The sequence below is a fragment of the Falco biarmicus genome, chromosome 18, assembly GCF_023638135.1.
Source record: "Falco biarmicus isolate bFalBia1 chromosome 18, bFalBia1.pri, whole genome shotgun sequence".
NCBI lineage: Eukaryota > Metazoa > Chordata > Aves > Falconiformes > Falconidae > Falco > Falco biarmicus.
Genome location: NC_079305.1, coordinates 1,371,208 through 1,398,658, shown reverse-complemented (window position 1 = coordinate 1,398,658; position 27,451 = coordinate 1,371,208). Strand labels below are relative to the sequence as shown.

Here is a 27,451-nt window from a genome sequence, read left to right as displayed (position 1 = left end):
CGGGGGGGCCCGGCGCTGCAGCCCCCCGGTCCCGCTCCCCGCAGTGCAGAGCCGCACGTCCCCCCGATCCCCCCCATTTTCACGCCACCTCATCCCCTCTCCGCCCTTTTTACCCTCCAAATCTCCCTGGGCTTTGCAGCCTTTTTAGGGGGCTGGCTCTAAAAAGTCCCAGCGACTTTTAAACATGCCGCTAATTATCAAGCTTATATATTTTATATATTCCATTTATTGTATATTACAAACCTTTCCAATAGAAGAGCCGTGGGATTTCTCCGGACGGCTTTACAGTGCGGTTGGCGAGTGCTTTGCATCCTCGCTGAACAAAGCAAATGTTTAATTTCTCGGAGAAGGAAAAGGTCTTCCCGTTCTGGTGCAACCAGCTTCCCACCGCTGCGAACAGGATGGCACATTTTACTGCGCGTTTTACTGCCCCTTCCCTCAGAAAGCAAACACGGGTCCTGTTGGGCCGGCGAAACCGCCACTGAAGAGTCTTTTCTCCTATGAATAAACTGCTGGAATCTAATTAAACCCCAAACAGAGCTCCGTGCCTTCCCACAGTCTGGGTTTCTAATATCCACAGGCAGGGGTGATTTTAACTTACTCCTCCGGCATTGTGTTATTGCCAAAAAAATGGGCAAAAAAAACCCCCCCAAACGACTGTGTTGCTGCCTGCCAGGAGAGCTGCTTTTCCCTCGGGATGCACCGGTGCAATGAAGAGGAAAATCACCTCGGAAAGCTGAGTGCGTCCCTTCGGTTTGCTAAAGGATGCTCCTAAATGGCTTTCTCGGGATGCAGCCTCCCAGCTTGGTGGAAGGGGAGCACTCAGCTGGAGGAACCGCTGCCAGGTAAAGCTGTGGTTTGCCGAAAACCGGGAGAAATCAGGGTTGGAATTGCACAGCTGAGCATCGTGGAGGGAGGATGCTCGGGCTCAGCAAGCCCTGAGGGAAGCCTGAGGGACTGAAAATCTTTAGTCCCTGCCAGCAGGTCAGTTGTTGAAGCGAGACTGAGCTTTTTAACCCGAGGATGGATGAAGATGGAGATCCATTTCAACCAGGGCCTCCGCGTTTCCAGCAGCCATGGGAGCAGCAGCTGCCTGGGTGACTGCGGAGGGGTCCAGGCCGGGGGCTGAGCACTTTTCCTGCATCCGGATGCTCCTGGACCACTCGATGGCAGCATTGCCTAAAAATGCAGGAGGAGGAATGGGCGAGCAGCCTGCCGGGGCCGGGGAAGGCTGGCTGGTGATGCCATTCCCCATGCCACCCCGCCTCACCAAGCTGTTTCGGGGCATTGCTATAAACCTGGCAAAGGGTGAACCCCAAAGGGGGCGAGGCCCTGGCAGGGGGGTCACACAACATGAGCAGCCATCTCAGCCCACGCCAGCAAACCCTTTCCCACTCCCTCGATCCCTGAATTGCTCCAAGCTGGTAGCACCACCCCAAGGACCATTGCAGGGCTGAAAGAGAGCACACCCCTGCCTCAGTTTCCCCACCTGGAAAAAGGGGCCAGTGCCTTTGCATGCTCCTGTTGGGAGGATCCGGCTCTTTCTTTCTTGTGCTGCTGCCGTGCAAGGAATTGAAATGCAGCCTGAAGTCTGGAGCAAAGGCTCTGGAAGGGGCACGTGTGTATCGACGTGCTCAGGCCACCGAGTGCTGGGTAGCCTGGGGGAGGATTTCACTCAAAGGTTATGTTTTCTTTCTTTTGGAAGAGATTGCATTAAAAGCAAAAAAAAAAAAAAAAAAAAAAATCAATCAATCCTAGGATGGAAACCTGCGTGAGGGAGAGCAGATGTATTTATTGCTCGGCAAAACCAAACAGATTATTGCAAGCTTTTGACAACTAATTAATGCTTGTGGGGCCCTGTGAAGATGCCAGTGCTATTCTGGGCGTGAATGCACCGGGCTATGCCAACAAGTCCCCTCCTTCCTTTCCCCCAGGATGCTCGTATACCTTCACGGATATCACCAGCCCTTTCAGAGCACAGAGAAAGGCTTTGTAACTGGCAGCTGGAGAAAACCTTGCCTTTTCCTGTTGTGTTTTCCAGAAGGACAGGAGCCTCTCACGCTATAGGTTTCCCAGCAGAGTCCCCCGCTGGGCCAGGGTAACAGCAAGTGAGTACAAAGCGTGGTTGTCTGCGAGGAAAAACTGGCCTCGTCCTTCAGGGAACCCTCAGAGATGGTGTTTTTCCAGCTTCCAAAGTTTTGGCTCCTGCATCCACCTTGGCCTGGGCATCGGAGCCCATCTCCCCATTGCATAAAGCCGGGTGGGAGGAACACCAGGAAGAGGTTCAGGATTTGCCACCTCCCCAAAACACGACTGCACATCCTAAACAACAACTATCCCTTACAAACTGCCAGTAGAGATGTTTGCACGGCTTTTTGCTTGGGTGAATAAAACAAATGCAGGTGGATCAAGCTGTGCTATAAATTCAGGGCATGGCACCAGTGGGGGACAGCAGCTTGCACCCAGCAAGGCAATAATGTCTTTTCCTAAAACAGCTGGATCCAGAAGGGAACATCTGCCCTGGCATATCGCTTGAGCAGAGCAGGGAAGCAGCTTGCCCTTGCCTCGCTGTGCCCGCAGAAGAGGCAGTGGGGAGCCACACAAGCCATTTTCCACAGCAACAAACAGCACTTGGATGCTTAGCTATCCATCAGCAGAAATAACGCACTTGGCCAAGCTGTCCCTCATAATTAACTTGGAAATCGCACAGTCCAAAACCCCAGAAAAAAAAAAGCTGCATCCTACAAAATGGGTTGTGCAAGCACGATATGCCAGAGCGCACATCTCCAAGCTTCCCACCTTCCCCGTGCTGTTGCTTTGGCTTTAAATTGAGCACAGCTGAGCTCTGCTTTGGGGGTTGTATTTTGCAGCTGGTTGGTGTCTGCCAGGTTGGGGTCGTTTGGTAATTAGTGAGTGATCTTCTTGCTCCCAAGTAGCTTTGTGCTGGAGGTCCTTGAGTGCTGGAGACTCCAAAGCGGGGTGGATGGAGACTGTGTGGCTCTGAGCTGTGGTGGTTTTGTTAAATATAAGTTTTCTTTCTGTTTTTTAGCAGGAGGTGGGGGAAGCCTCCTTGTCTGGAGTGGCACGAGGTGGGATTTGTTTCCCTGGGGAGGAAGCCTGCCCTGTGCAGGGGGTGCTGGGCACTGAGGACCCTCTGTTTAGGCAGTGCCGTGGTGGTATGAAATCTTTCCAAAGCTCTTTAAGGCAGCTTAAAAAAAATATTTCCTGATCTTGTGGAAGGAAAGTGTTAAGTTTTCTCCTCAGAAATGAGGCTTTTGAGGATGCTTGGGTTGACTGTGTGCTCTGTAAGTCACTTGCAGCCCTAGCAAGGACTGTGTTATGTGGTTGCAATCAATAATATAGCTCTTAAGCTGGTGAATAAGGGAGTGCTGTGCATTTGCTATATGCTGGCGTGGGCTTCTGGAGCTCCCTAGACCAAGGGCGCACTTAAGTATGGATTTAAGCCCATACGTGAGTTAAAAAGTGCCTAAACCTGTTGGATGGTAGCATCCCTGTTGCAATAGGGTCCTTGAGTGCCTGCAGGGGAGGATCAGCTGGGGGGATTCTTGCAGCTCTGTGGCACTGTGGAACCTTCAGGCTGTAGGAGGTGATGGGCAACCCCCTCTGAATCCTGTTAGAGATTTGTATAGCCACCAAAATCCCATCCTTAATAGAGGTAACGATGGGGGAATAGCTGGCAGAGGGAATTGTGAATTTGGGGAGATCTGGTTTGTTAAGAAAATACACTGGTGAGTCTGAGATCTACCCCAGGTTCAGTGATTTGAGATGGGCTTTTAAAATCCTGCCTTCTAATTAAGTCAACCCACTTAATACTGCTGTGTCTCTGAAGCTGCCTGCAGCAGCAACGAGGTGCCGGAGGAGTCCCTGATTTTGGAGCAAGAGGAGAAAATAACTAGGATTATCCCACACCCGCCCACCCCCCCAAAAAAAGGTAAACCCCACACTAGCAAAATAAAATACAGGGGTTTGTTTGCTGCTATGCAATAGGTGACACCAAGATAAGCAAGGGAAGGAAAATGTTGATCCCGGAGGAACAGATAGCAGGTTCCTGAGCCAGCCTAAACTTCTAGGGATGGGTTTGATGTAGCACCTGGCTGTGAATGCTGAAATACCCTCTGCCTGGGCACAGGCTGCTGAGCAGCCCTCTCCTGCCTGTAGGCAATTATTTGTTAATTTAATCCAGCTTGTGTTAATTTTGCTGTTTACTTTAAGGGCAGGTTCTCACCAGCAACACTTGACTTGGTCCAGAGCGTCTCCTGCTAAATTTTCTTTTCAGTTTAGCTTCCCACCTCCCTGAAAGATGCCTTGGGGGCTTCATTGGAGGGTTCGCTTCTCTCCATCCCATCTTTTGCTTGCTTTATTCTCTGTTTCAGGTGGAAGAAGGCTCAAACTTAGGCTGTTTTAACTGTTATTTTAGGCTTGGCTATGCCCAGCCTAAGCAAATCCTTTGGCTGTGTGGGTGAATAAGCTGTCATGTGCTCCTCAGAAGCCTTTGTGGAAGTTCAAAAGCCTTTTCCCCAGCCCCAGGCAAAATGTCTCTGCTTTGAACTTCAGAGCTGGCAGTGCAGCAGCTCGGGGGTCTGCAGGGCTTTGACTGCAGGCAGGATTTAGGGCATAAAGCATTTAGCCTGGACCCAGGGGTAGCTGCTACCTCCCTGCCTTGAAGGTCCTGGCTCATTGGTTTTTAAGCCAAACCACTTGTTTTGTGGTTACTGGGATGGAGATGAGCCTGGACCAGCCCTGACCTCTTGGAAGAAGAGCTGATGGAAGGGCAATTTGTGATGGGAATGGCAGTTTTACTCTTCCTGGTGAGCTGCAGAGAGGAATCTGAAGGACCAGGAGAGGGAAGGGTCACTCCTTGCCCCTCTCTGTTAGCTGGTGATAGTGCTTAATGAGTTAAAAAATTAATGGGATCAAAAATAGCCTGCATGTGGGTTCAAGGGGTGAAGGAGGTGGAGCTGGTGCTTCTTTGGCAGATGCTCCAGTGGCCAAACCTCCTCCCGAGTTTTTTGCCCCAAATAGGAAGAGCAATTACTGATGGAAAGGAGAAGCGTAGGCAGTGTTTGCATTGCCCTGAGTGCCGGGCTCCTCCAGGCAGCTCGTGCTTCTCCCCAGCAGCTTGCTCCTTAATTTCTCCTTCCTTTTTTGGAGCCTCCTGCTGCTTTTTGACACATCCTCAGCCTGAAATTGCTGAAGCCTGGCGCAGGTGTCCTAGCAACGTTCCCGGCCTTGCAAGGGGTGGCTGGTGGTAGCCCAAAGCATGGAGAACCTGGCTGTGGGCACCCCAGAGCAGCCCCCTTGGAGGTGGGTTTCAACCCTAGGGGAGGTGTGTTTTTTCTTCTTTCTCCCCTCAAAAAAATCTTCCAGGAGCTGAAAGGTTTGGGCTTGTCCCACCTCTGTGTTGTTGCACCCGAAACATGGATTTGGCTTTGCCTCTCCAGCTGGGTGCACCCCTGGGAAATGGCCTGTTGGGATGGATAAGACCCTCTTGGGTTTTAAATGGGGGGTGGGTGTGGGGGTTGGCATTAGCCTCTACACAGGAGTGACTGGCCACTGCAGCTGGTCACCATGGCGAGGGTGATCAATGCAGTAGATGAACTCAGACTTGGTGTCTTCTGACCATGCTGTCCCTGGTGGTTGTCTTAATCTGCGATGTTTTCCCATGGTGTTGGATTCTGGGTTTGCACCTGAAAGCTGAGCTGTGGGGTTTCTGCATGACTTAACCCCCTGTGTTTCCTCACCTCTTCCTCCCCCTCCACCCAGGCTTCCATGCTGAGGCCAACCTGGAATGCAGCCCTGCGGTATCTCCTCCAGGTTTGCGGCTCCAGATGTGTCACCTTTTCCATGGGAGAGCAGCCTAGGGGGCCTTGAAGGACCCATTCAGATGTACATCGTTAGATGGATGGGCTGAATGGCAATGGGATTGATAGTGTCCAGCTCCAGGGAAGCTGATTCCAGCTTTTCCTTGTGAGGACTGCAAACCATCTGGGTGGGAAAGGCTCTGGAGATCTCAAAGCTGGGCTGCTTAGATAAGCTTGCCTGAGTCCATGTCTCTGTGGCTTTGAGCATCTCCAAGGACATCAGTTTCCTACCATACTGGGTCCCTGTTTGAGCATCCTCATGCTATCGGAGCTGGGAAAATTAACAATATCCCACTGGACTTTCCAACTTTGCAGCCGAGCTACCTGGTGGCTCGTTGTGACACCCAAGGGTTGCTTCTGGGCTGGGAAATGGGTGCAGCAGCACATTGCCAGCCCAACGCGCTGTGTTTTAGCAGGAAACCTGTCTGCACAGCTTTGAAGGGGGCCATAGAGATGAAAGGTTCAGCCAGAGACTGGCGCTTTGCACGGGGAAAGGAAAGCTGGGGAGAAAAAAGCTTTTTTAAAAAATTATTTCCCACCCCCCCCACCCCCCCAGCTGGAAGTGGTAACACCATCACCCAGCCCGATGCCATGGAGCTGGGACGGCATAAGGAGGTCACTTGAGAGCAAACACTTGCAAATACTATATCAAACTAGTTCACTGGGAGTTTTGTGGCTCACTAATGGCTTGGCTCTTGTAAACTGCGTGAATTTAACAGCGAGGTGGTAAAGTTTATTAATACTTCACGCCTGGGGCTGGTGAGCCCTGGCAAACTCGATCCAGGTGACAGCTGCGGAGGAATTTGTTTTGCAAACAACTCTTGCAGCTCCGGTTTTTGCTTGCGGTGTAAAAGACGGCAGTGATGCTATCTTCATGATATTTTTGGTTAAAAATGATCATCTCCTCCAGTACAACCTGCTTTGCTAGCTCTCCCTAGCTGCCAATGAATTAATGAGCTGGCCTCTAAACCAAGCAGTAGCTAATTAAACTATTTTCAATTCCCAGAACCTCTTAATTCACCCTCTTTGCAAGGATGCAACATTAAGTGGGATTCAGATTGGCTTTTGCCAGAGGACTTGAGCGAGGTGCTTCCTCGCAGGAGCCTGTTTTCATATACAACTTCAACCTCCTGACCCCAGAGGCTGGAGGGAGTGAGCTATGCAAATAAAAGCAGCAAGACATGCTTTTAGCTGAGGCATACAACGCTTTCTCCCGGCCTTTTTGTATGCAAACCACTGACTTGTGTTTTAATGGATTTTTTTTTTTTCCCCCTCTTAATGCATGTGGTTTAATTGGCTGGTATTGTTCTACCCCAAAAATAACCGCAAAAAAGCCCTTCTGCGGCAGAGCCATTGCGCACGTGTGTTCTGTCACCAGCTTGCTCGCCTGGCTGGGACTTCTCGCTGTTATTTCATGGTGGAAATACTGAAGCTGCTGGGAAACAATCTTCTGGGAGATAAAAAGGAGGGTTTATGCCAAGCTGTTAGGGAAGCGATGTTTGCTATGTACACCCTCAGTCTGGAGGCACCAGCCTGGAGGGGATCTGGGGATGCGTGTGGGAAGGATGCTGTCCTGAAATTAAGGCTAAACAGCCTCAAGAGAGGTGCTGGGACTCAAGGAAGAGCAGAGCTTTGGATGGGTTTGTGTTACGGAGCTTTGAACTGCAAAGATGATGAGGCTGGAGGCATAGCCCTGTGCATCGTGCGTTTGGAGTGGACTAGTAGCAAAAGATACATGTGGGTTGGAAAGCCTTTCTCTCCAGCTGAGCCTTAAGTGGATAAGTCATAAAGAAAACTTGTCCAAAGTGTTTTAGCATGAGCTAAACAGCATCTTGCTCTCTAGCTGCTTCCAAAAAAGTGGTTTATCTATTTTAGCTGTGGTTGTTCCCTTCTTTTCCTTTTCCCAAAATGCAATTTGTGCTGATGGCCATAAATAACTCCAGCCTGAAAGATGGTTCAGATCGTCTAAGCGCAGCTAGGGGTGTGTTGGCCAAATTGAATGAGAGGTGAGCAATTGGTTTGGGTATGAAAACCCTTGCATTACAGCTCTGAAGTCAGTAGAAGAGAGAAAGAGGAATAATTCTTGACAGCAGCTGATGGGGAGAGAGGAATTAGTGCTTGAATTGGCAATATGAAAAGGTGAGGAGCCACTGCAGGGCAGAAAAGTGTCTCGAGGAGGAAAATCAAGTGGACTTTTGCTACTGGAAATTAAATTGTGGGGGTTTTCTTTCTCTTTTTTTTTTTTTTCTCTTAAAATCACTTCTTGGAAAACACAAGGGAATTAGAGGTGACATTCTGAAGGCGGAAGGGTCTGGTGCAATAAACTAATTAAGTCAAAAGGTATGCAGCTCATACCAACGTTCGTCACTATTTAGTTGAAGGCACAAAGCAGTGCTCGGTAGCTGGGGGGACAGTTCTGCTCCTGATGCTCTACAGCTGCTTGTTTCTGGCATCTAGAGCCATGTGCGCCATTGTCTCCGTGCCACCTGCCCCAATTAGTGACTATCTTTGTGTTGGGAGCAGGGAGGAAACGCTTTCAGAGTACAAAGTTGCATGCAACGGCCAAATAAGTGCGTGATGCCCACGGACGCGGGGGATTTGGGCTGAGAAGGATGGAGGATCGCTCGGTGGCGCGGGTGCTCGCGATGCTGCCATTGGCACGCTCCTGCTGGCTTTGGTGTTATCGCCGTTGCCTGCCAAGACCGACGCTCTGTGTTGTAACCTCCCCAAAAGCCCAACTGGCAGCGGTTTGGGGGTTTAAAGCATACTGAGCAGCCCGGTGGCTTTTGTTCTGTTTGGCACCCCATGAAGCTGCCTTTAACCCACGCGATTTAACCCACGTGGTTTACACCAAGGGTGACCTTACCTTCAGCCACCTGAAAAAACAAATCTGGTTAAAATGGTGTTCGTTCGGGTGCATCAGCCTGATGGGGCAAGTTTTTTTGGCAAATTAGCCAGGCTCCTTGTAGGAAAGTGTCTGTAGAATTAAGGAAAGAATAAGAAATGCGTGATGTGATAATTTTTATTTATTTGCTGGCCTCTATTCTAGCTTCTCTGTAAAGGAGAAGCACCTCTGCAAATCCTTTTTCTTTTCCCCCTGCTCCCCTCTTTCATTTTTTTTATATTTTTTATATTACCATATTAATATATACTGTATTATTATAACAATACGGTAACCACTGTTAGAAAACCACAACAGCTGCTCTTAGTGGAGACCACAAAAGGTCAGTGTATGACATCAAAAGTGTTATGGAGAAATTGGTCAGATTAATTTCTACTGATGGTTAAGCTTAAAAATATCGACTCTACCTCTGACAAGATAATTTTATTGTTTTTAAAAGGACTTGTGATAAGGAATTTAATCTTTTTAAATGAAAACCAGGCTGTTCTCTTAAGCATACACAACATTAAGTGAGACTCTTACTATAGACTGGAAAAATATGCCAGGGACAGTCAAAGTCGATGCAAAATAACGAACAGCAGAGGTAGCAGGAAGAGAAACAGGTAAGTGCAGCTCTGGTTAAATCCGTAGCAGTTCTTTACGTCAGTTAATGGCTCAACGTGGCCGTCTTTGAGGTGGGAACTTCTGGGACTTGGTCTCGTCTTGGCTGTTACCATCTTGATGAATTCAATAACTTGTAGAGGGCTGGGGGGAAACAAGAGCCCCTCTTCTTGGAAGCAACCTCTCAACTAAAGCTGCGAGATGCAGGAGCCCAGAGGTCCAGGTACTCTTGCTGGAAGTGAAGGCAGCTGTTAAAGCCCTGCTTCTGAGAAGCTTTTTAATCTCTCTGTTTTTTTTGGGGGGGGTGTTTATCCCTCATGAGGGCTCTTTTGATAGGAAGGTGTCAGGTCCTTCTGAAAAGCTTGAAGCATCGCTGGTCATGACCTCTGTGCTGGTGTGCAGCAGCACTGGAGAACAAAGAGAATAGGAAATTATATATATATTTTTTTTTGTGCTTAAAAAGAAATCTCAGGTCCTGTAGTCTTGGCAGCAAGAGCTACAGCAACAGAACGCCAGGCGAAGCATGAGTTTATTGATATTTTCCCTGTACTGGATGCCCAGGGCATGTTGGAGAGCATGTCCTGGGCAAGGTGATCTCTGAGATTTTTGGGGTGACTGCTACAGCTTTAGCAAAGCTGCTTTTAATTTCCAGGCAAAGGACTTCTGAGGTCACTCAGCAGCTGTTTTAACCCACTGCTGAGGCAGAGGAGGAGCAACAGACTGGGCAGGAAGGCTTAAGGGGTGCAAAAGCAGGAGGTGGTGCAAGCTTACTCTTGCTAGTGACGGCATCTTTATTGAGAGGTCACTGTGTCTTGCAAACTCCCGCCTTCAGCATCGACAGAAGGAAAAACCTCTCCAATTTGGCTTCAGCCCCTTCAGCGGTTGGCTTGCCGCGTGCCTCTGCTGCTCTTCTTGCTATAACTCTTCGTTTATGGCGAGAGCACCGTGTGTTTCCAAGTGTTGGCCTTTTATTTATTAAATGACGGCTTTATTTCGACCCAGCAATGTCTGCCAAAAGTGCTCTAAATGAAGAGCGGAGATTATCCGTAACGCAAACAGCCCCGCTCTGGAGGCTGCACGCAAATGAAATGAAGTCAGCTAAATTGGATGATTGCTCTAAGCAATTTAAACCCAAATACATCTTGCTGGGGTTGCATCTCTTCTTTCCTTCTCTTGGCTGTGTTTTTTGTTTTGTTTGTTTTTTGGGGGGGGTGTTGACTTGTGCATTTGCAAGCATATGCTTCAAGATAGTGTGTTTCCAAGTAATTAAAAACCCGTCAGGGTACGTGCCTCACCTTGGCTCATTGCTGGGATGTTGCAGGGGTGGAGGGGAAAGAGCCTGGAGCTGGTAGGAGGATGCCGAGTCTCCTGGTCTTGCTGCAAAGGGAAATCTAGGGATAATTTGGGGGTGGATTTTGGTGTTTGGGCTCTGTGCAAATCTCTGGCTCCACGCACATCTTCCCTAAGCCATCTGCAGCTCCGTTCCTAGAAGTGCAGTGCAGTCGCTGGGTGGTTTGAGTGTAGCAACCGTTGCTTGGGCTGGGTAGAAATGTTTTGGGTTTTAAGCTGCACGGGGGTTTGCTCGCTGCTGGCCAGCATCCTGCCTGGAGCGTGCCAGCCCTGAATTCCCATAGAAAACAACGGGTTAGTTAAGGCTTCCTGCAGTGTGATGATTATTATTTTTTTTTTTAACTCTTATTTTTCTTTTTTGTGGTATGCCAAAAAAACCCCAACTGGTTATAAATAGTTGACTGGTGCAACTAAAGCCTGGGATTCCCTCCTTAAAAGCATTTCCTAAAGGCTTTTGGGAAATGGCCAAATTTTAAATGTGCTGGGTGTTGTCAGACTAATGTTGTGATTTCCAGGCGGGATGTGCTTTGATGTGCTTTGCCCTTAAAAGAAAAGGTGCCTGTTTTTATTTTTTCCCCCAAAGGGCAGTAGTGCAGAGGTGCTGTCCTTAGAGATGCTGCCGGCGGCGTGGGGGACAGCAGAGATACCTGTAGCTGAGTTTGCATTTTCCACCTAATTTCAGGATTGTAACGAGTCCAGGAAATGAGACTCTGTCTTCAGTGGAAGCTTGTGGCCCACGTGGCTGGAAGAAAAATGACTTGAAGCCACACATTTGTGTTCTGGGGGCGGGGGAAAGGGTAAAACAAACCTTGCGCTCCGGGAATCCTTATGGCTCGTGTGCAACTTCACACCCCGTTAGTGCAAGTTTTTGCAGAGGAAAGGCTGTGGTGGCTCGCACGCTGCTCCGCCAGGGCTGGGGGGTGGCAGAGGGGACCTGCTCCCACCTCAGTGCCACCCTGGGAGCACGCAGGCTTTGCCTCCTCTCTCTCTCTCTGCGCACGCTGCCGGAGAAAGAGCTTGATTAGATAATTGTATCATGAGCAGCTCCGACAACTGTCAGGATGGATAAAGCTCCTGAAGGCGAGAGATAGCAAAGACCTTCATTATTTCCCATGGATTTTGAACCTGAGAAAGGCTACTGGGATTGGTAAGGATGGAAGGGGAGGTGGGAATGGCCAGGGGCGGGAGGCGGCGGGGGGGGTCGGGTGGGTATTGTAGGCAAGCACAGTCATCTTCTTGTCTTCCACGTAAACTTGGACTTTAGAGGAAGCGCGGTTGGCCAACATCGCATTGCTATTCGGATCCCTTGGTGCCACACTGGAGTGTCGGGCCAGCAGAGCTACTCTGTCCTTGGCCAAAACTGCCTTTAATTCCTTTGTATGCAAATAGTTTATTTTTTGTCCTAATTGGGTTTCTCCCTGTGGTGGCTGGTTTTCCTGCAACAGATGAGTCAGTTGTGCAATGAGTTCATGCTGAGAACGGTGTTGGAAAAAAACACGTTTAGGGCAAAATATCCTTGTAAAGGGAAATGACCGCTGGACCACCTGATCCAGCACCCATTCAGGATTAGGCAGGATGCTAGAATTAATAACAACCTTTATTTTTCTTCAGGAAAATAGGGTTTTGGCATGCCGTGCACCTTGCACATGGAGCTGCCCTTGCAGCTGTGCGGTGCTGAGCTCGGCGGCTGTGTTTTATCTGGCAAGGTTTGGTTACTGCTGACGTAGACTTGCAGCTCTAATTTATCTTAGTAGCTGAAGTTTTCATCCAGCTGGTCATTAATGGCAATTAATACTCTCTCTGGGTACTGCACCTTTGATGGCATCCCCCCTGCCCTGGATAAACCTCTGCTATTTAACGCTACACTGTGGTTTTCTATCTACAACTAATTTTTCTTCTTATCAGGGATTTAATCTCTGGCAATATGGCTAAACATACGTTCAGTGAATTTGTCCGGAGGCTTATCAGAATTTGCTATTTCCTGGCTCATGCAAGAACTAAGGATTTATTTTTATTTATTATTATTTTTATTATTCAAAAGCCCAGCTAGAGGAGGCAGCTCTGGGTACAGGCGCTATTGATCCATGCTGGGTTGCAATGAATGGGGAGCGCCAGTGGAAAGGCTGCTTGGGCAATTTGTTTTGTGTTTGGCATTTCAGCCTCGGATAGTAAATGCTTCTAAAGCTCCGTCAGCGAGTTATTTAGTCCATATTTTCCCAGCTGCGTGAGGTCTGTACTTGCATTGATCAAATGAGTGTCGCCGACTGTGCCGCAGGGATACAGAGCGGTGAAGCTATTGCTAGAGCAACTGGTGCAAGTGTTTTGGGGGGTAAGAGGAAAAAAAAAATCTTAAAGAAATGAAATTTAGCTCAATATTTTGAGGTTGGAATTCAGGTCTGGGTGATATTCAAGTGTGAAGGGAAGGAGTAAGGCTGGAAGGTGGCTCCAGCTCTTGCAGTCCCGCGTGCTCCCTGCCCTTTAGGTGTGGAAGGCGCGAGGGTTTGGGGGCAGCAGGTTGTCAATAGGATAAATAATGCTTTTTGTTGTCATCTTTTTTGCCTGATTGTGCTGCTTATGTGTTCTCCTCCTGGCACAGAGTCTGTGCAGCCTGTGTGAACCCACTCAACCACCTCTGCAGAAGGGGGATGGTGACCGAGCGCTTCCCTCCTGCGTGAGCTTCAATCTGCAGTAGGAACCGGTGCCCCTTAGAGACCAGCCGCTAGTGAGTGTTGAATTAAACTTAACGATGCTGCATACAAAAATGGTTTTAAAATAGCCAAGTGATGCAGTCCAGGGGGCTTTTTCCTCACTGGAGCCAGCGGAGGACAGAGGCTGCAGGAAGGTGACTTTCAAGGGAGCATGACTGGTTTTAGCAATAAGCTATTTGGTCTGAATTTCTTCATGCTTGGCCTGAAAATATTTTGTAGCGTGACTGACACATCTAAGGAAGCAGCAGCCAAGGGATTAAAAAATATTTATGCATTCACTGTAGAGAAATTGGAGTTGGCTGTTAACCTACGCTCAGCGCATGGATGCTGGGCATCTCTGGATTCATGTGCTTTCTTGCTCTCCCGGGGATGTGTGGATTGATAACAAAATGTACTTGTTCATCTGGGGCTTGGGTGCACACAAACGTGCTTTTTGGTCGCCCCTCAGAGCTGCCCATTTATTTTTATTAAGTTTTTATTTATTTATATTTGGGGCTCCAAAGCTATACAGGGGTTAAAAGGCACTGAAAAGCGAGTTGATTCTTTATTACTTTTTTTTTTTTCACTGCTCTGCTGTCTCTGAACAGGTTTTCGTCTGTGACCACCAGAAAAAGCATCATTTTGGAGGCAGAATAAATCTTACCTATTTATTTGGCTGACAGAGGTTCTCTTATTTCCCCTGATATATTTTTCTTCCCGCTCCCACCCCCTACAGGTGTTATGACACATTTCTGGCTGTAAGCCCTTTCTCTCCCCAGGATATCAAATGACTGAATCTTGCTACTACTTGGTGCTAAGAGGAACTGTTGAGAGTTGGCTTTGTGCTGGCTTTTAATAACGTGTGTGAAGAGATACAGCAACTTTGGCAGAACAGCATCACTCAGAAATGATGATCTTGGGATGGGATGGTGGAGTAACACCTGTAGGTCCGTGGCACGCAGATATTTTGGATCTGCAAGTAAAGTCTGGCAGACTTATAAATGTTTTGCATTTGCAACTGGTACCAAAATATGCATCTGACTCGTGGCTGGGATTGTTTTCTACCATGAGATGATGGCTTGTGGTGGCTTTGGATGCTCCTCCAAGGTGTGTTAAAGGATCTGGTGCTGGCGGCAGGAGGGAGCTGAAGCCAGGAGGATTCTGTAGTGGGAGGTGTTGGGCTCTTTTATAGTTGTGCCTTGTGATGGCTGGAGGCATAAACGCCTTTAAATCCACCTAAGGATCACGTTTTTGGGGAAGAATAGTCAGCAATGGGTTTATTTCAGGCGTTGCGCGGTTCTACTCTTATTCTGAAGCTCCATAATGATTAATACCTGATTCTGATCTTGTTTTTCCCTGCTTTTCATCCTTATGGCTGAGTTAACATCATCACCATTGCATCCAAGACGTGAGGTTTAGTGCCAGAATGTGGAAAAGACCTAAAAAGAATTATTTTATTTTTTTTTTTAAAAAAAAAGCTGTTGAAGTGGCATATCTGCTTCTAGGTCTCCAGCTCCTGGGAAATGGCAAAGCCTGGGAGCTTTTTGGGTAGAGGGGGTGACTAAAGCCAAGCTGTGTTATTACAGGAATGTAAATGAATTGGCTGTGTAGTTACAGGCCACGGGGCTGGGCATCACCTCGGTGAAACGTGCTGCTTCCCTGAGATCCTATAGAAGGAAACTCAGCCCTGAAGCCCTGGGCATACAGAAGACCACTGAACAGGGCTCTGCTCAACCCAACCCCCAGTTCCACGTGTGGGTTTCCAGTTTTTTTGTTGGAGGAGCTCAGCAAGCTGGGAAAAGCTTTTCTGGGTATGCACAGGTAGTGATTTTTAAATTCCTCTGTAGGTTCTTGCTTTCCCTATATCGCATCCTCTCCTGCCAATGGTGGCTTGGGGCAGCAAGTCCTTGTTGCTAATGCTGGGCTACCTGGATCCCTGATATACTCAGGAGTATTATTTTTTTTATTATTTCTTGAAGTCCTGGGCATGAGAGCAGGGTTGCGCAGCTGGGCTGAGCAGTGCTGATTTATCATCAGGGCTGTAAATCAGGCTTGTGGCTTAGGGAAGAACCAGAAGCTGCTCTGGCGTTTGAGCCAGAGGCTCAAAATCGAGGCGTTTTATTGCATTAGAAGCTTTGTTTTCCTCCGTTGCCATATGAGGGGGTGTGCCGGTCCAGGCTTGGCCACATGTTGGTGGGAAGGAGCTTGGAAAGAGCCTGTGTTTCCTTACAAGCCCCGATCTCGATGAATTTTCTCCAATTCCCAGGCTGTACGTTAGCAGCTTAACCACGCGTTAAGCATGTGAGTTACAAAATCTCTCTGGAATATCTGCTGCGACTTATTGCAGAAAGATGCGACTCCCGCTGCCACGCCGGCTGACGTTGGATCTCTCCCACCCATCGCGACGGTGCAGTCGATCCTGCTGCAGAGCTTTGGCTGGAAAAAGCCGAGCAAATCGCAGGAGGGATGTTTGCTGGGGATAAAATGACGGCTGGTTGATGGTGGTGGCATCCGTTCTGGGCAAATCGTAACAAGCTCAGGATCTTCCAACAAGTTTGGGTTTGGGTTTTGGTTTTTTTGTTGTTGTTGTTTTTTTTTTTTTAAAGCAAATGTGCACCATTAAGGCTGGGGGGAGGAAACGATCAAGGAAAATACATGCTCAGAATAATTTGTGGATAATTAAACTCATCTGACTCCTCTTGAGAATGGAGGGGGAAGGTTGTTTTTCCTGAAGCTGCTGTATGATTTCTACAGCCCTGTGGCTTTATTATTTAGCATATTTAGCCAGGTATCTTATGGCAGCGGATTAAACATCCGTGGCAGAGAGTAAATCTGGGCATGGGAGTGAGAAATGGATGGAGCAGGAAGATTGCTGCACCTCCATCCATACTTCCCAGGCACAGACCACGGGGCCGAGGTGCAGAGAAATTATTTTTAGGTTTTAGTTATTTTTAGTGTTGGGAACCCATGGAATGAGTTTATCTGCTGTGGATTGATTAGCGAGGCTTTTTAATGGGGACAGCTGTGGCGACTCAGTGTTTTGGAAAGTCTTTGGGGTTGTGGCTTCCCAGTGGGTTTTACCCCGTGCTGCAGGGAGCATAGCTTGCTAGAAAATGGAATAAAATTCCTGTTTTCCTGAGGTCTATGAAGTAATAAATCTCTAAAAAAAGCCAGGAAAAGGTGAAGCTGCCATCTATGAGCTACAACTTCATCTTCATTTTGCAATTTTAAGTTCTCTGCTGGCAAAACCTGATTTCTTGGGGCTATAAGCCCAGCAGCGTCTGTACCCTTTGGCATGTACTAGCCCAAATTATAAGTGATATTTTGCTGAAGCAGTATCTGTCAGATGTCCCACCATGTCTGTGTTGCTTTGGGTGGTTGTTTGGGGTTTTTTTTCCCCTGTGTTTTTCTTTTTTCTTTTAACCCAGCTGAGCTCTGTGTGTTTGCATCCACCTGCTTGGCTCCAGCACTGAGGCTCTGCGGAACAAGTGGCCAGAAAGGAGATGCCAAAACAGTTAAAAAGCGAGGAAAAAGAAGTGACCCCAGTGACTGGGGCCTTCAGGAGCTGCAAGGAAGGAAGCGGAAACTCTGGGCATGTATGAACCTCACAAATACCTGGCAAGAAGGCAATGCTGTCCACCTGCTCGGATTAAATTGCAGAGCTTTGAGCTGCGGAGGCTGGGAGTATCAGTCCCTTCCCAAGGGGATAATAAAGCAGGTTGGTGGAGGACTGCTCTGTCCCATGCTATTAGAGGTGATGCTTTGCAGATGAACACTGACCCAGGAAGATGCTCGAGTGTGATTGAACCGCGGGAGCGAGTGACTCCTCTTCTCCATATTGCTTTTCTCCCCATCGTGGGCACGGCGGCTGTAGTGAGCCTGGCACCTCCGAGCCCTGCTCCCTAGCCCTCCTCATGTAATCAGTGTTTTACAAATCAGAAAATTGCACATTAATGCTTTGGTTTTATTCCTGCTCATCGTTTTCCAGCCTTGCTTGCTTATTATCCTAACTCCTTGGAGCGATTTCTCCTCCCACCCCCCTGCTGCTTACTTTGTTCTTTTATAGCTGCCGTGCTCACAGTCGAAGCAAACCAGCTGTGCTGTGGTTTGCAGCGGTACAGATTAACATTTTCCACTTTAATCACTGCCTGCCTGGGAAGAAAAAAAAAATAAATACAGGCCAAGTTGTCAATCGAGTAATGCAATTGCACCGTGGAAGGTCTTTTTCATTTGCTGCTGGGTTTAGGAAACGGTTGGTGCTTTTAGCTGCTGCGGGGGGTGGGTAGCAAAGCCAAGGGAAGCACGTAACGTGGGATCTGGTGCTTGGAATTGATGTGCAACACGTAGGGTTTCATTTGGAAACCTCGGTTTCATTTATTCATGGCCCAATAAAAAAGAAATTACTCCTGCACGTGGCTCGAGCGTGGGGTGTAAAAAGCGTGCGGGTAATTTATTTTTCCAGCAGGACAGATGTGGTGTTGGAAAGACCTGGGAGAAGGAGGGACTGGGACTTGCTGTTGCCTGTGAAGATGGAAAAACTAGCCCTGAGAATATATCCAGGGAGGAAAAATCATGAGATGATGAGCCTCTGTGCTTTTAAATGAGGAATTCCTACTAGTGGGAACTTTGCAACAACAGAAATGACAGTGCTGAAGGGCACAGGTGAAAGTGGCGGAATAAAGCCTTGGAAATCCCACATCAAAGCTTGCAAATGGGGCTAAGATTAGCACAAATGTTTGCTAATGAAGTCGCAAGGATGAGTAAAATTTCAGGGGTTTTGTGGCTCTGGTACAACAGGGAGTAAAACCAGACTCTGCGCCAGCGAAGGAGCAGTGCCATGGTGTGACAGCCCCAAGCCGAGGCAGTTTGTCAGTTAAACCCTTCTTGCTGTTCAGCTGCAAAACTTTTTTTTTTTTTTCCCCAGGTAGGATGTTCACCGTGGCTTGTTTGCAAAAGGAGAGCGGATGAGAGAGACAGCAGCGCTGCTTTTCATGCAATTAAATGTTAAATTAGTTGGCAGGAGCTATAATTTGCGTGCTCTCGTGTCTGGCTGAAGAAGGATGGAGCGAGGCTGCGGTGTGCGGCTGTTTCCCTGGCTGGGAGCTCATAGGATGGATCCCGTCCCTGCAGCGTGCCTGGGGTGAAGTGCTAAACCTTAAATTAGCACTTTCCAATCTTAACTTGGCTCTAGGGAAGTGCAGCAGAACCCTGTGAAAAGCCTCGCTAATTAATTTATGCAGTGGGCCTCGTTAAGGCACTGAACCCAGACATGGAAGCAGCAAACGCTGGCAGTTCCCTTAGCCTTTCCAGCTGCAAGCTGGCCCTTGCTGTCCCATTTAAATGAGTTTTGGAGCCGCTAAGGGATTTTTTTTGGCTAGCCCACTCTGGGGTGCAGCAAAGGGACCCCTCAGGCTGCCCAGTTTGGGCAAGGGGCTGGGGAATGGGTGAGGAGCAGGCAGCCTGCAGCAGCCGCTTCCACCTAGCAGCTTAGCAAAATCATTGAGTGGATCTCCACCAGGTCCCAGATCTAGGGGGTTTCTTGGCCGTGAAACCCGTCTAAAAGGTCCCCAAACCCCTTTTTGCCCCTCTGGCTGCTTGCACAGGACTCGTATCTGCTTATGTATGGGTCTCCTCTTGCATGGGAGCACGGACAAATCCTGCTTAAGGTCCTTTCCGTACTTCTAGGAGGCAAAATTTCATCTGCAAAGGTAAAAGGCTTGTCAGTGATTTGCAATTAATATGCTGGGAACCCCTGCTCAGGGGAAGAAGCAGCATCTTTATTGAAGGTGCTTGGTATGCTGGCTGCATGCGGAGCTGACCGAAGCACCACCGAGAGCACATTCATAGCACAACTTGGTACTTTGGAGGGTTTGGTGTGTTTTCCTGCAGCCTTAGTTTTTTGTTTTATTGGTTTAATATCGCAGACTTTCTGCCTGTAAAGCCAGGAGTGATCTGTAGGGTGGGAAGGGAGTTCCCATCCTCCGGGCATTGGAGGGGGACAGGGCTCTGCCGATGGAAAATCTCCCTCCAGCAGCAGCGTCACCCCCTCAAATGGCTGCAGACCCCCAGATTTTGGCCACTGGTTGATGTCCAGTGGTTTGAATTGTCTGGAGCATTAAACACTGGCTGAGTCATTTCTTCCTGAAGTTAATGATTGCCTGGGCCTGATGCTGCCAGCACTGGCGTCATGTTAATGATTAAAACCCATAAATAAGGGCTTGCTCGTTCCCTATGTGCAAAGCCACTCTACGACCTTCCCGCAGCCTTGCTGGATGGGGCAAAAAAAAATAATAATTCAGGAATAAACCCCACCCTGATCCCATCGCCCTTCCCGCTCCCTCCGTAACCCAAAAGCATCGTGCCGAATGACATTAAATAGAGCAAAGTTTCATGTTCTGTTTAAATTTGTACCGCAGAATTTATTCCACTCAACGTTAAGCTTTTTAAAAGCTACGTCTGCCTCTCCCTCGTGTCCGGCAGGGCTTGTGCATTATCTACCCATTAAGGTAATGTTAGTATAAATAAATGGATGATTTAAGGTTGGCTTTTGTCTGCTCATCTCTGAGTGCATCTCTCTGCAAGCAGCAAAGGATCCGTATGCATTTGCGCTGTCAGAGGAGTGCTTACTCTTTATCATCCCTTTTGCAGAAAGGAAAGCACGGTATAAAATGCTACTTGCTTGGAAAAGTGGGAAAAAAAAAAATTAACCCCCCTCTGGATGCCTAGTGAAGGGAGTTTTCCCTTGCTAGGGAAAATGCTGAATTCCTGCTGGTGCTCCCTGGGAGTGGGAGCTGGGAGGAGGACTTGCTGCTGCATTTATAAATGTGCTTTTGTTGGAATCAAGGAATTTTGAAAGGCTATAAAAAGAATTCCCAATTGATATGTGGGATTGCTGTGTCCCTGCACCAGCAATCTTCCTGGCCTGAGGTCTGATGTGCGAAAATCTGCGCGGTGGAAAGCAAATCTGTCCTTTCTTGAGCGTGTTAATGGTGTTGTATAGAAGTCGTGGGAGAGTTTTGTTGCAGTTCCAATCCCTGCAGGCACAAATCTGGGTGGTTTTTTTTTTGTTTTGTTTTTTGTTTTGTCTTTTTTTTTAGGAATGAGTTGCACAGCGTAATTAACTGCTCATGGAATATCGGGTGTAAATTACTGGCTGATGGAGAAATGATGCTGGGGAAGAGCCTGTGATGTGCTCGCGGTGTGCATTACATGATTTATACTGCTGGAGGTTTGGGGCTTGCCTGGGATTCGGTGGAGAAGGGGAAAGAGCCTGAAATTATGGGCAAAACCTCGGATGAACCAAAGTTTTACGGTGAATCGTTCCGTTAAGCATGGCTTCAAATTAACGTGAAAACTTTAGGCCACGTTGAGCGTTATCTATAGACCCGATGGTTTAAGTCTGGCTTAAATCTGCTGCTTTGGCCACCGGTTAGCTGTGTCACGCCTGGGTTTGTAGGGAAATGCTATTTCTCCCTTGCTCTGCTGCACGCTAAGTTGGCTTCTGAATTAAAGCGCAGACAGCATATTATATAAATAGATGAACGCGCAGAGGTTTAGTCGTCAAGTGCCAAGATTTCTCCGTGCAACAAGTCAAAAAGAAGCCCAGCACCCCCCGTGCCGGTGCCGTCACACTTGATAGAGATTAGACAACCAAGAGAAAAGTCGCAGGGACAAGCAGGTATTTTAATCTTTTTTTAATTGACTGTTCTCCTGGATGCAGCATCCTTCAAAAAGGGAAGGAAGGGTGGAGGAAATACATCGTGCACCTCCCCAGATGCCTCTTGCTCGGTGTTGGGGTTTCTTCTTCCAGGCAGAGGTTGGTAAAAAGAAAAGCTCTGCGCTGGCGAGGCCGTCGCTGTTTTCTTCCCTTGCACGGGCATTCACAGCACTGGCTTTCCTGGGTGTTAGCAAAATGGAAAGTGATGGTATAAACCAGGCTCCAAAGCACTAAAAGTTCATTTGAAATTCATTTGGGTTTGTTTTGTTTTGTTTTGTTTGGTTTGTTTGTTTGTTTGTTTTTTTAAATGGGGAGGAAAGTTGACTGCTCTTTGCTCGTTGAGTCTGATCACAGCCAGCTGTAGCTAAATTGTGTCCAGAAATGTCATTTTGGGGATGTTTCACCCCGTTGCCATACCATGAAGTATAATATCCTCAGTGTTTGGGATCTGTTGGCCACTGAAACTCTCATCCTATCTCTGCTCTCACACTTGCAGCTTATAAAGTAAAAGCAAAGGGAATGTGATCTCTTCTGCTGCGCTGAATGACTCTATGTCTGCTAAAAGCTGGGTAAATACAGCTCCCACGTCTTTGGGTGCAGCCCTGAGTCACTGTTGTTTCTTCAAACCCTGCTTCAAATTCCCCATTTGGCCACCCCAGAGAGAAGCAGCATCTTCCTCCCGAGAGCTGGGGTTTCCAAACATCTCCCAGGCCACGACCCGCGGCACAAGTGATGCCCCTTTTTCTTCCTATTTCAGATCCGCAGCGAGTCAAGCTGCACAAATGAAGGGTTCCCCTTGGTGCCGGGTGCCCCTCGGCATCATCACAGACCAGCTGCAGTCGCCGCTTTTCCAAGCTCCTCTTTTTGCTCTTTTTATTAAATACCATTTTTACACTTTCTAGCGCTACGTACAGCCGTGGGGTCTCCCGGTGCTGGTTTCTTGCTCCCCACACCTTTTCTTTCAAGCGTTACACCACGTCGAGCCTGGGTGTAATAATTTCTTTTTCCTTCTTCCTAGCTGCACGAGCACCAGGCGGCTCAAGGCGGTGTCGAAGGGGAGGCGTTGCACGCAGTAGGAAGCGGCAGCAGGTAAATTCGGACATCGCTCTCCAGTCCTGCTCCGAGCAGCTGCCTGGGCAGCCCCTGGCCTGATTCTTGCTGGATTTTGGGCTGCTGCTTTATCCATTGTTACTGCAGGATCGCTCCCAGGATGGCTGCAGGATTGCAGCGAGCTCTTCCAGCACGCTGGCAAGGGCGCGAGGCACCGACAGCAACGCGTTTGCTGTTAATGATTTGCTACAGATCCACCCCTGCACCAATTTTGGGGCTAATTGTCAGAGCAAACCTACTCGAGCCGAGCTTTGCCGTTGCTCTCAGCAGCCAAACCAAGCAACAAACGCAGCAAAGGGTTAACGCTGGCTGCTTGTGCCTTCCCTCTGATCGCTCTCCCCTCCTGCCAGGCGGAAGTTGGAGCGATCAGCTCAAGTTCAAGGCTCGTCTGTGTGCATGTGTACGCTCTTTCAGCTCGGCAGCGGACACCAGGAGCCGGCCGGAGCAGGGAGGATCTGGCAGGCAGCAGCGAGCAAACCCCTCTCACCGGAGTCGCAAGGATGGCCCAAGCCTCCGAGTGCCGAAATTCCCACTTCTATTACTACAGCATCAAATTTGCTTTGTCCACCTATGCCACCCTCTTCTCGGTAGGTGCTTCTCTGTCCTTCCTGGTGTTTCCCCCCACCATGCTGCCCCTGTGGGTTCGATTTGACTTTTCAGTGTCAAAATTTCCCCTTCCCAGGCATCAAATCTTGGCGGGAAAACGCGGTGCCATGAAGCCCCCCTTGCTTGGCACTGGCTGGGTCCAAAATGGGCAATCTTGGGCAAAACTGTGGCTTTTCGGTGCATTTAAGAGCATTTCCCTGGGTCTGCCCTTCCCCAGAACTGCTCTTGCAAATCCCCGGTGGCCAAGAGTCACGTTTTGAGGCGTTTGGAACATAAACAAGGAAATTTAATGTTTTTACCACCCAAGCACCCGTCGGGTGGTGTTGCCAGCCAGATCTCCCCTGCCCGCCTCTGCTGTTGCCTTTACACTGTTCAACAGGGATGAGGCATGAACGCAGGCATCGAGTGGCGGGTATTTGAGCCCTGTTAGTTATTTTAAGAGGAAAAAATAAAACTTACTCTTAAGCAATTTTGAATCACTGAGCTATGGTCGGGGCAAGCCTTCCCTGGCACCTGGGAGGTGCAAACCCATGTCAGAGCAGGGGAGGGGGAAGCAAGCAATTCCCCTTCCCTTTAGGATCTGTGCATCCTCAGTTAACGCGTGAGAGATGAAGTGAGCATCTTCCCAGGGTTAATCTTGCATAATCCAGTCCATATTTACAGATATTTCCTCCTGAAGTTGAAATAATCCTCTTTGCCCCGTGCATGGCTGCCTGCTGGGCGTGTGTAGTGGTATGCATCCCTAATTGTATAGGTGTAATTGCAGAAATTTCTGCGTGAGTTCCCAGGCAGGCTGTGAACGGTAAACGGGGCTACAGGCAGAGTTTGGAAACGCTTTTTATTTCCTGATTTATTTGTTGGTTTTGAGGAATGAGCTCACTGGGAGGGCAGTGCTCACCTGCACTAGCTGGGGATAGCGAACCCCGTTGTCTCACTGTGCTGAATGACTTGTGCCCACACTGGGGTATTAATGAGAATAAGAAAAAAGAGGGGTTTTTTTGTAGAACATCTCACAGATTTCCTTGTGGCCTGCTGGATAGGAAGGCTCCCAAGGGTAGAGGAGATTTCAGTATGTCCTGCAGTGTGGGCAGGACCCTCATTGGACTCTTACTGCGCCCATCCAGACTGAAAAAAAATCCAGATTTCTTAACTTGTTTGGGGCTGCAGTGTGAGTTTTTGGGGAAGGATAGTGCAATATTTTTGCTTGCCAAATCAACCTGCAGAAAAACCTGTCACTGTGGCTTTGGTTTCTCAGAGCCGAGTTTTGCTCGGTTTGAGGTTTCCCCAGATGCCTTTAAGCAACTGCAGGGATGGGGAGGAGGCGCAGGGTGGTTTTTTTTCTCCCAGTTAATCCGAACTGAGATCAGGGTTCGCAAGCGTAGATTAACGATGAGGCAGCCTCGATGCCAGATGCTTATTAATGGCTGGGGCATTTTGGGGTGCTCGGTGGGGCATCCTGGCAAGTCCACCAGTCAAGAGTAACTCCCAGCAACTGGAAAATAGCTGTAAAAAAGCCACTTTGAATTGCTCCGACCCAGCCTGCCTTCAACCCTGGGACAGTCCTTGCGTGGGGACATTGTCCCATCGAATCCACACGGATTGCGCGGCTCCTGCGAGGTTTTCAGCTGCCTGACCTACTTCTGGCCTCATTTGCACATGTTGCCGCCGTATTAATTCAACGGTGCTGCCAAACCTTTCAAAGCCTCGTTAACCAGACGTGACCGGGGCTGAGTTTCTCTCTGGCCAAATGCATTCATTAAAAAATGATTGTGTAGGAACTTCTCGCTGGTATTGCATGAAGGCTTTGAAAATTTAACATCCCTCCCTGAGAGTAAAAATTCAGTGCAAGAAGACTTGAGTTGGTTTGCCATGAAGGATCAAGGAGGTTTGGGGTGAGATGCATCACGGTTTGCCAGCGTAGGGTTGTCCCAGCCTGCAGAAAACTGGTGCTAGTGCCGCTAGATCCTTTCCAGTACCTTCAGATAATGAAAACGCTTATTTATAGGTGGGAAAATCAGTAAAGGAGCGTGGGATAAGCCAGAGAGTGGCTTTGTACCCAACATGGAGCAGAAGGGCAGAAAGGTTCAAGCATCGCGGGTTGGACCAGCTGGTTTTGTACAGGTAGATTTAATCCTTGTTGAGGATTCAGCAGAGCATAGGTTTGAAGTTTTCTTTTCAAAAAGAAATGCTGCTTTCCTTTTCTTACTTTTCCATAAAAGTCAAAACTTCTGGTTTAATTGACCCTTATAAAAGCATATTTTTTACATTCCTTCGTACCATCAGCAGTTAAGCATTATGCAATTTGTTAATCGTATTATTAATCCTGTGCTTCTAGCTTTTAATGTCTAAGAGCATTCAGCGCATTCTATATCACAGTTTCTTGCCTGTATGTTGCAATAAAACTTCCTGAGGAGGAGCAGGAGTGCTCTGCCGGCTAATTTGGAGGGAGATGGGTCTTCAAATCTGGGAAGAACGATTCTGTGGTGAGCTGGGGATTTGAAAAACAAGAGTTTTGCCCTTAGTTTGGCACCTCTGGTCATCTTGGATGGAGAACGAAGTGACGCCCCGTTCCCTTTTCTACTGCCCGGTCCAGTGCTCTGACTCATGTCATCTGGCTGCTGGGGTCTGCGTGGGCTTGGAGCCACCGTCATCGTGACTTTTTGGTGTTCCCAAATAAGGAGAAATTACTGCCTCGCGTTAGCGTAGCGTTGACTCATCCAATTAATGCTGATCACCCTGGGACGAGCCATGCCTGCCGCTTGGCCCTTGGCAGCCTTTGATGTCGCGCTGCTTCGGCCGCGTTAACATCCCCTTGGATTCGTGGTACCTGCTTGCTCGGCGTGTGGTTGAGAGTAACTCCTGTCACTTGGGTCTTTTGGATCTTGGGCGCGGGGCTCGTGGCATCTCTGGGATTTTTAGGATGGGGTAGGGCTGTGTATGTCTCTCGTTAGCACTGGTAGGACTATGCGTGTCTCGTTGGCGTTGAGTGGCTGCCTCCGTGCCCAAGCCAGGTCGTGCAAGGATGGAGAAGCAATTACAAGCACCACAGAGCCCATGGCTCCAAGAGAGCTTTGCAAACTCCTTGTCTCACCTGTGGGTTAGCTGCGAGCTCAAGCCACCTATTCGGCACCCTTAAACCCTGCTGGCATCATCAGGGCTGTGTATCATACTATTTTCTGTTCGTTAATTGCCTTTCCATCCCACTTCTTGACCTCCAGGTCTCTAAACAACTCTGTGATCAGTGGGACAGTGATTTCCACCTTTAGCTCTTCTCCTTCCCAGGTCCTCAGCTCCCCACCCCAGCCTTTTCCTTGCCATTAGATGGAGAAAAGCCTGCAGAGGAAACCCAGCATCTCTGCTATCCCACGAAGAAGAGAGGAGGTTGGAGCGAAACAGCTTTGGAAATAGGCTGCAAAGGTGGGGAAGGGGCTCGGGCAGACCTGCAGCTCCTCATCACCCCGAGAAAAGCGCTCTTTACACTGTCAGCTTTTGCAGAATCCCCCCAAGGACTGCCGAGTTGTTTTGCTTCTTGGCGCCAGAGCCGATTTGAGGGGGCTGCACAAAAGCCTTATCGCAGCGTGGTGCGACACGTCGGGTCTTTCCGAATCCATTGGGAAACAGCCCCATGCTTAACTGCGGCTTTGGAGGCTGCTAAAATCCTTCCCAGGGAGAAGGGGTTGGACATAGCGACTTGTACCAGGCTAAGAAATCCAAGTTTGCTATTTTATCTATCCAGGAGTATTGGAGGGAGGGAGGAGAGGAAGTCACGGGGGTCCTTGTTGGGGTGGGAATGGAAGTTGGACACCCCGGGTGGCTGCTCGCTACCTTCCATCTCCTGCCCACTCAGCCCCTACAAACTCCAAGAAGCACTAAAGCCAAACAGGGCTGAAATTAAACCCAAAGGTGATTTCTTGCCAGCTTTTAAGAGGACAATTGATGCAGGACGCCTTCACCGCAAGGTCTGGTGGAGCTGCAGCCGCCCCCTTGGCTTCCCCCATGGTGATGGTTCCATCGTACAGTTATTATCCTGTAGAAATGAGGTAATCATCCTCTCATTAGAGGGTACTTGCAGGTTTGCTTTTTCTCTTAGATGCATTGCAGAGCAGTTGTAATTAGCGGCTGCTGTCTATCCTGGTGTTTGCGCTCTATTAAGGTGATCACTGGGCAATTAACATGTAACTGCAGAGGATTTACCAGCAAACTTCATTATGTGCCTTACCATGTCATCGAGTGTAGGTGGTAGAAAAGGGATGTGATGCCAGGAATCAAAAATATCCGTGCTGATTGAATTTGTAGCGCATAAACAACCCCCCCTGCCCCCCCCCCCCCCCCCCCCCCCAGCAACCCGGTGATGGAAACCAGGGCAGCCAGGCTCTGCAAGGGGTGGTGCAAGGTTTTCCTGCACCTCTTGGTGCTCTTCTCTGGGTTAAGGGGGGTGGGATGATCAGTTTTTTGATGAAGTTATTCCCCTCGCAGTTTTTTACGGTGCTGTGTAAATCCTGGCAAATACTTTGACATCGCCGGTTTGCTCCAAACCCATCATTTTTTCACAGAAACGCCGCTTTTCAGGGAATGGCTGGTCTTTCTCCCCAGCTAT

The 27,451-nt window shown here is 48.7% G+C and overlaps 1 protein-coding gene and 1 long non-coding RNA gene across 3 annotated transcripts in view; one reads left to right on the top strand and one right to left on the bottom strand.

Annotated features, from left to right (window-relative positions):
- The window catches only part of LOC130160506 (tetraspanin-15-like), an 89,169-nt gene that overhangs the window by 29,843 nt on the left and 31,875 nt on the right, over positions 1-27,451 (top strand). For both annotated transcript variants that reach the window (XM_056363070.1, XM_056363071.1), the window contains exons 4-5: positions 22,157-22,227; positions 22,599-22,835. In XM_056363070.1, the coding sequence (XP_056219045.1) occupies positions 22,157-22,227; positions 22,599-22,835 (308 nt within the window). The remainder of the gene's footprint in view (positions 1-22,156; positions 22,228-22,598; positions 22,836-27,451) is intronic.
- On the bottom strand, positions 9,685-10,366 carry LOC130160511 (uncharacterized). Its single transcript, XR_008826011.1, has 2 exons — positions 10,156-10,366; positions 9,685-9,791 (listed from the first exon to the last, which is right to left on the bottom strand). It is a non-coding gene; the product is annotated as an uncharacterized LOC130160511 (long non-coding RNA).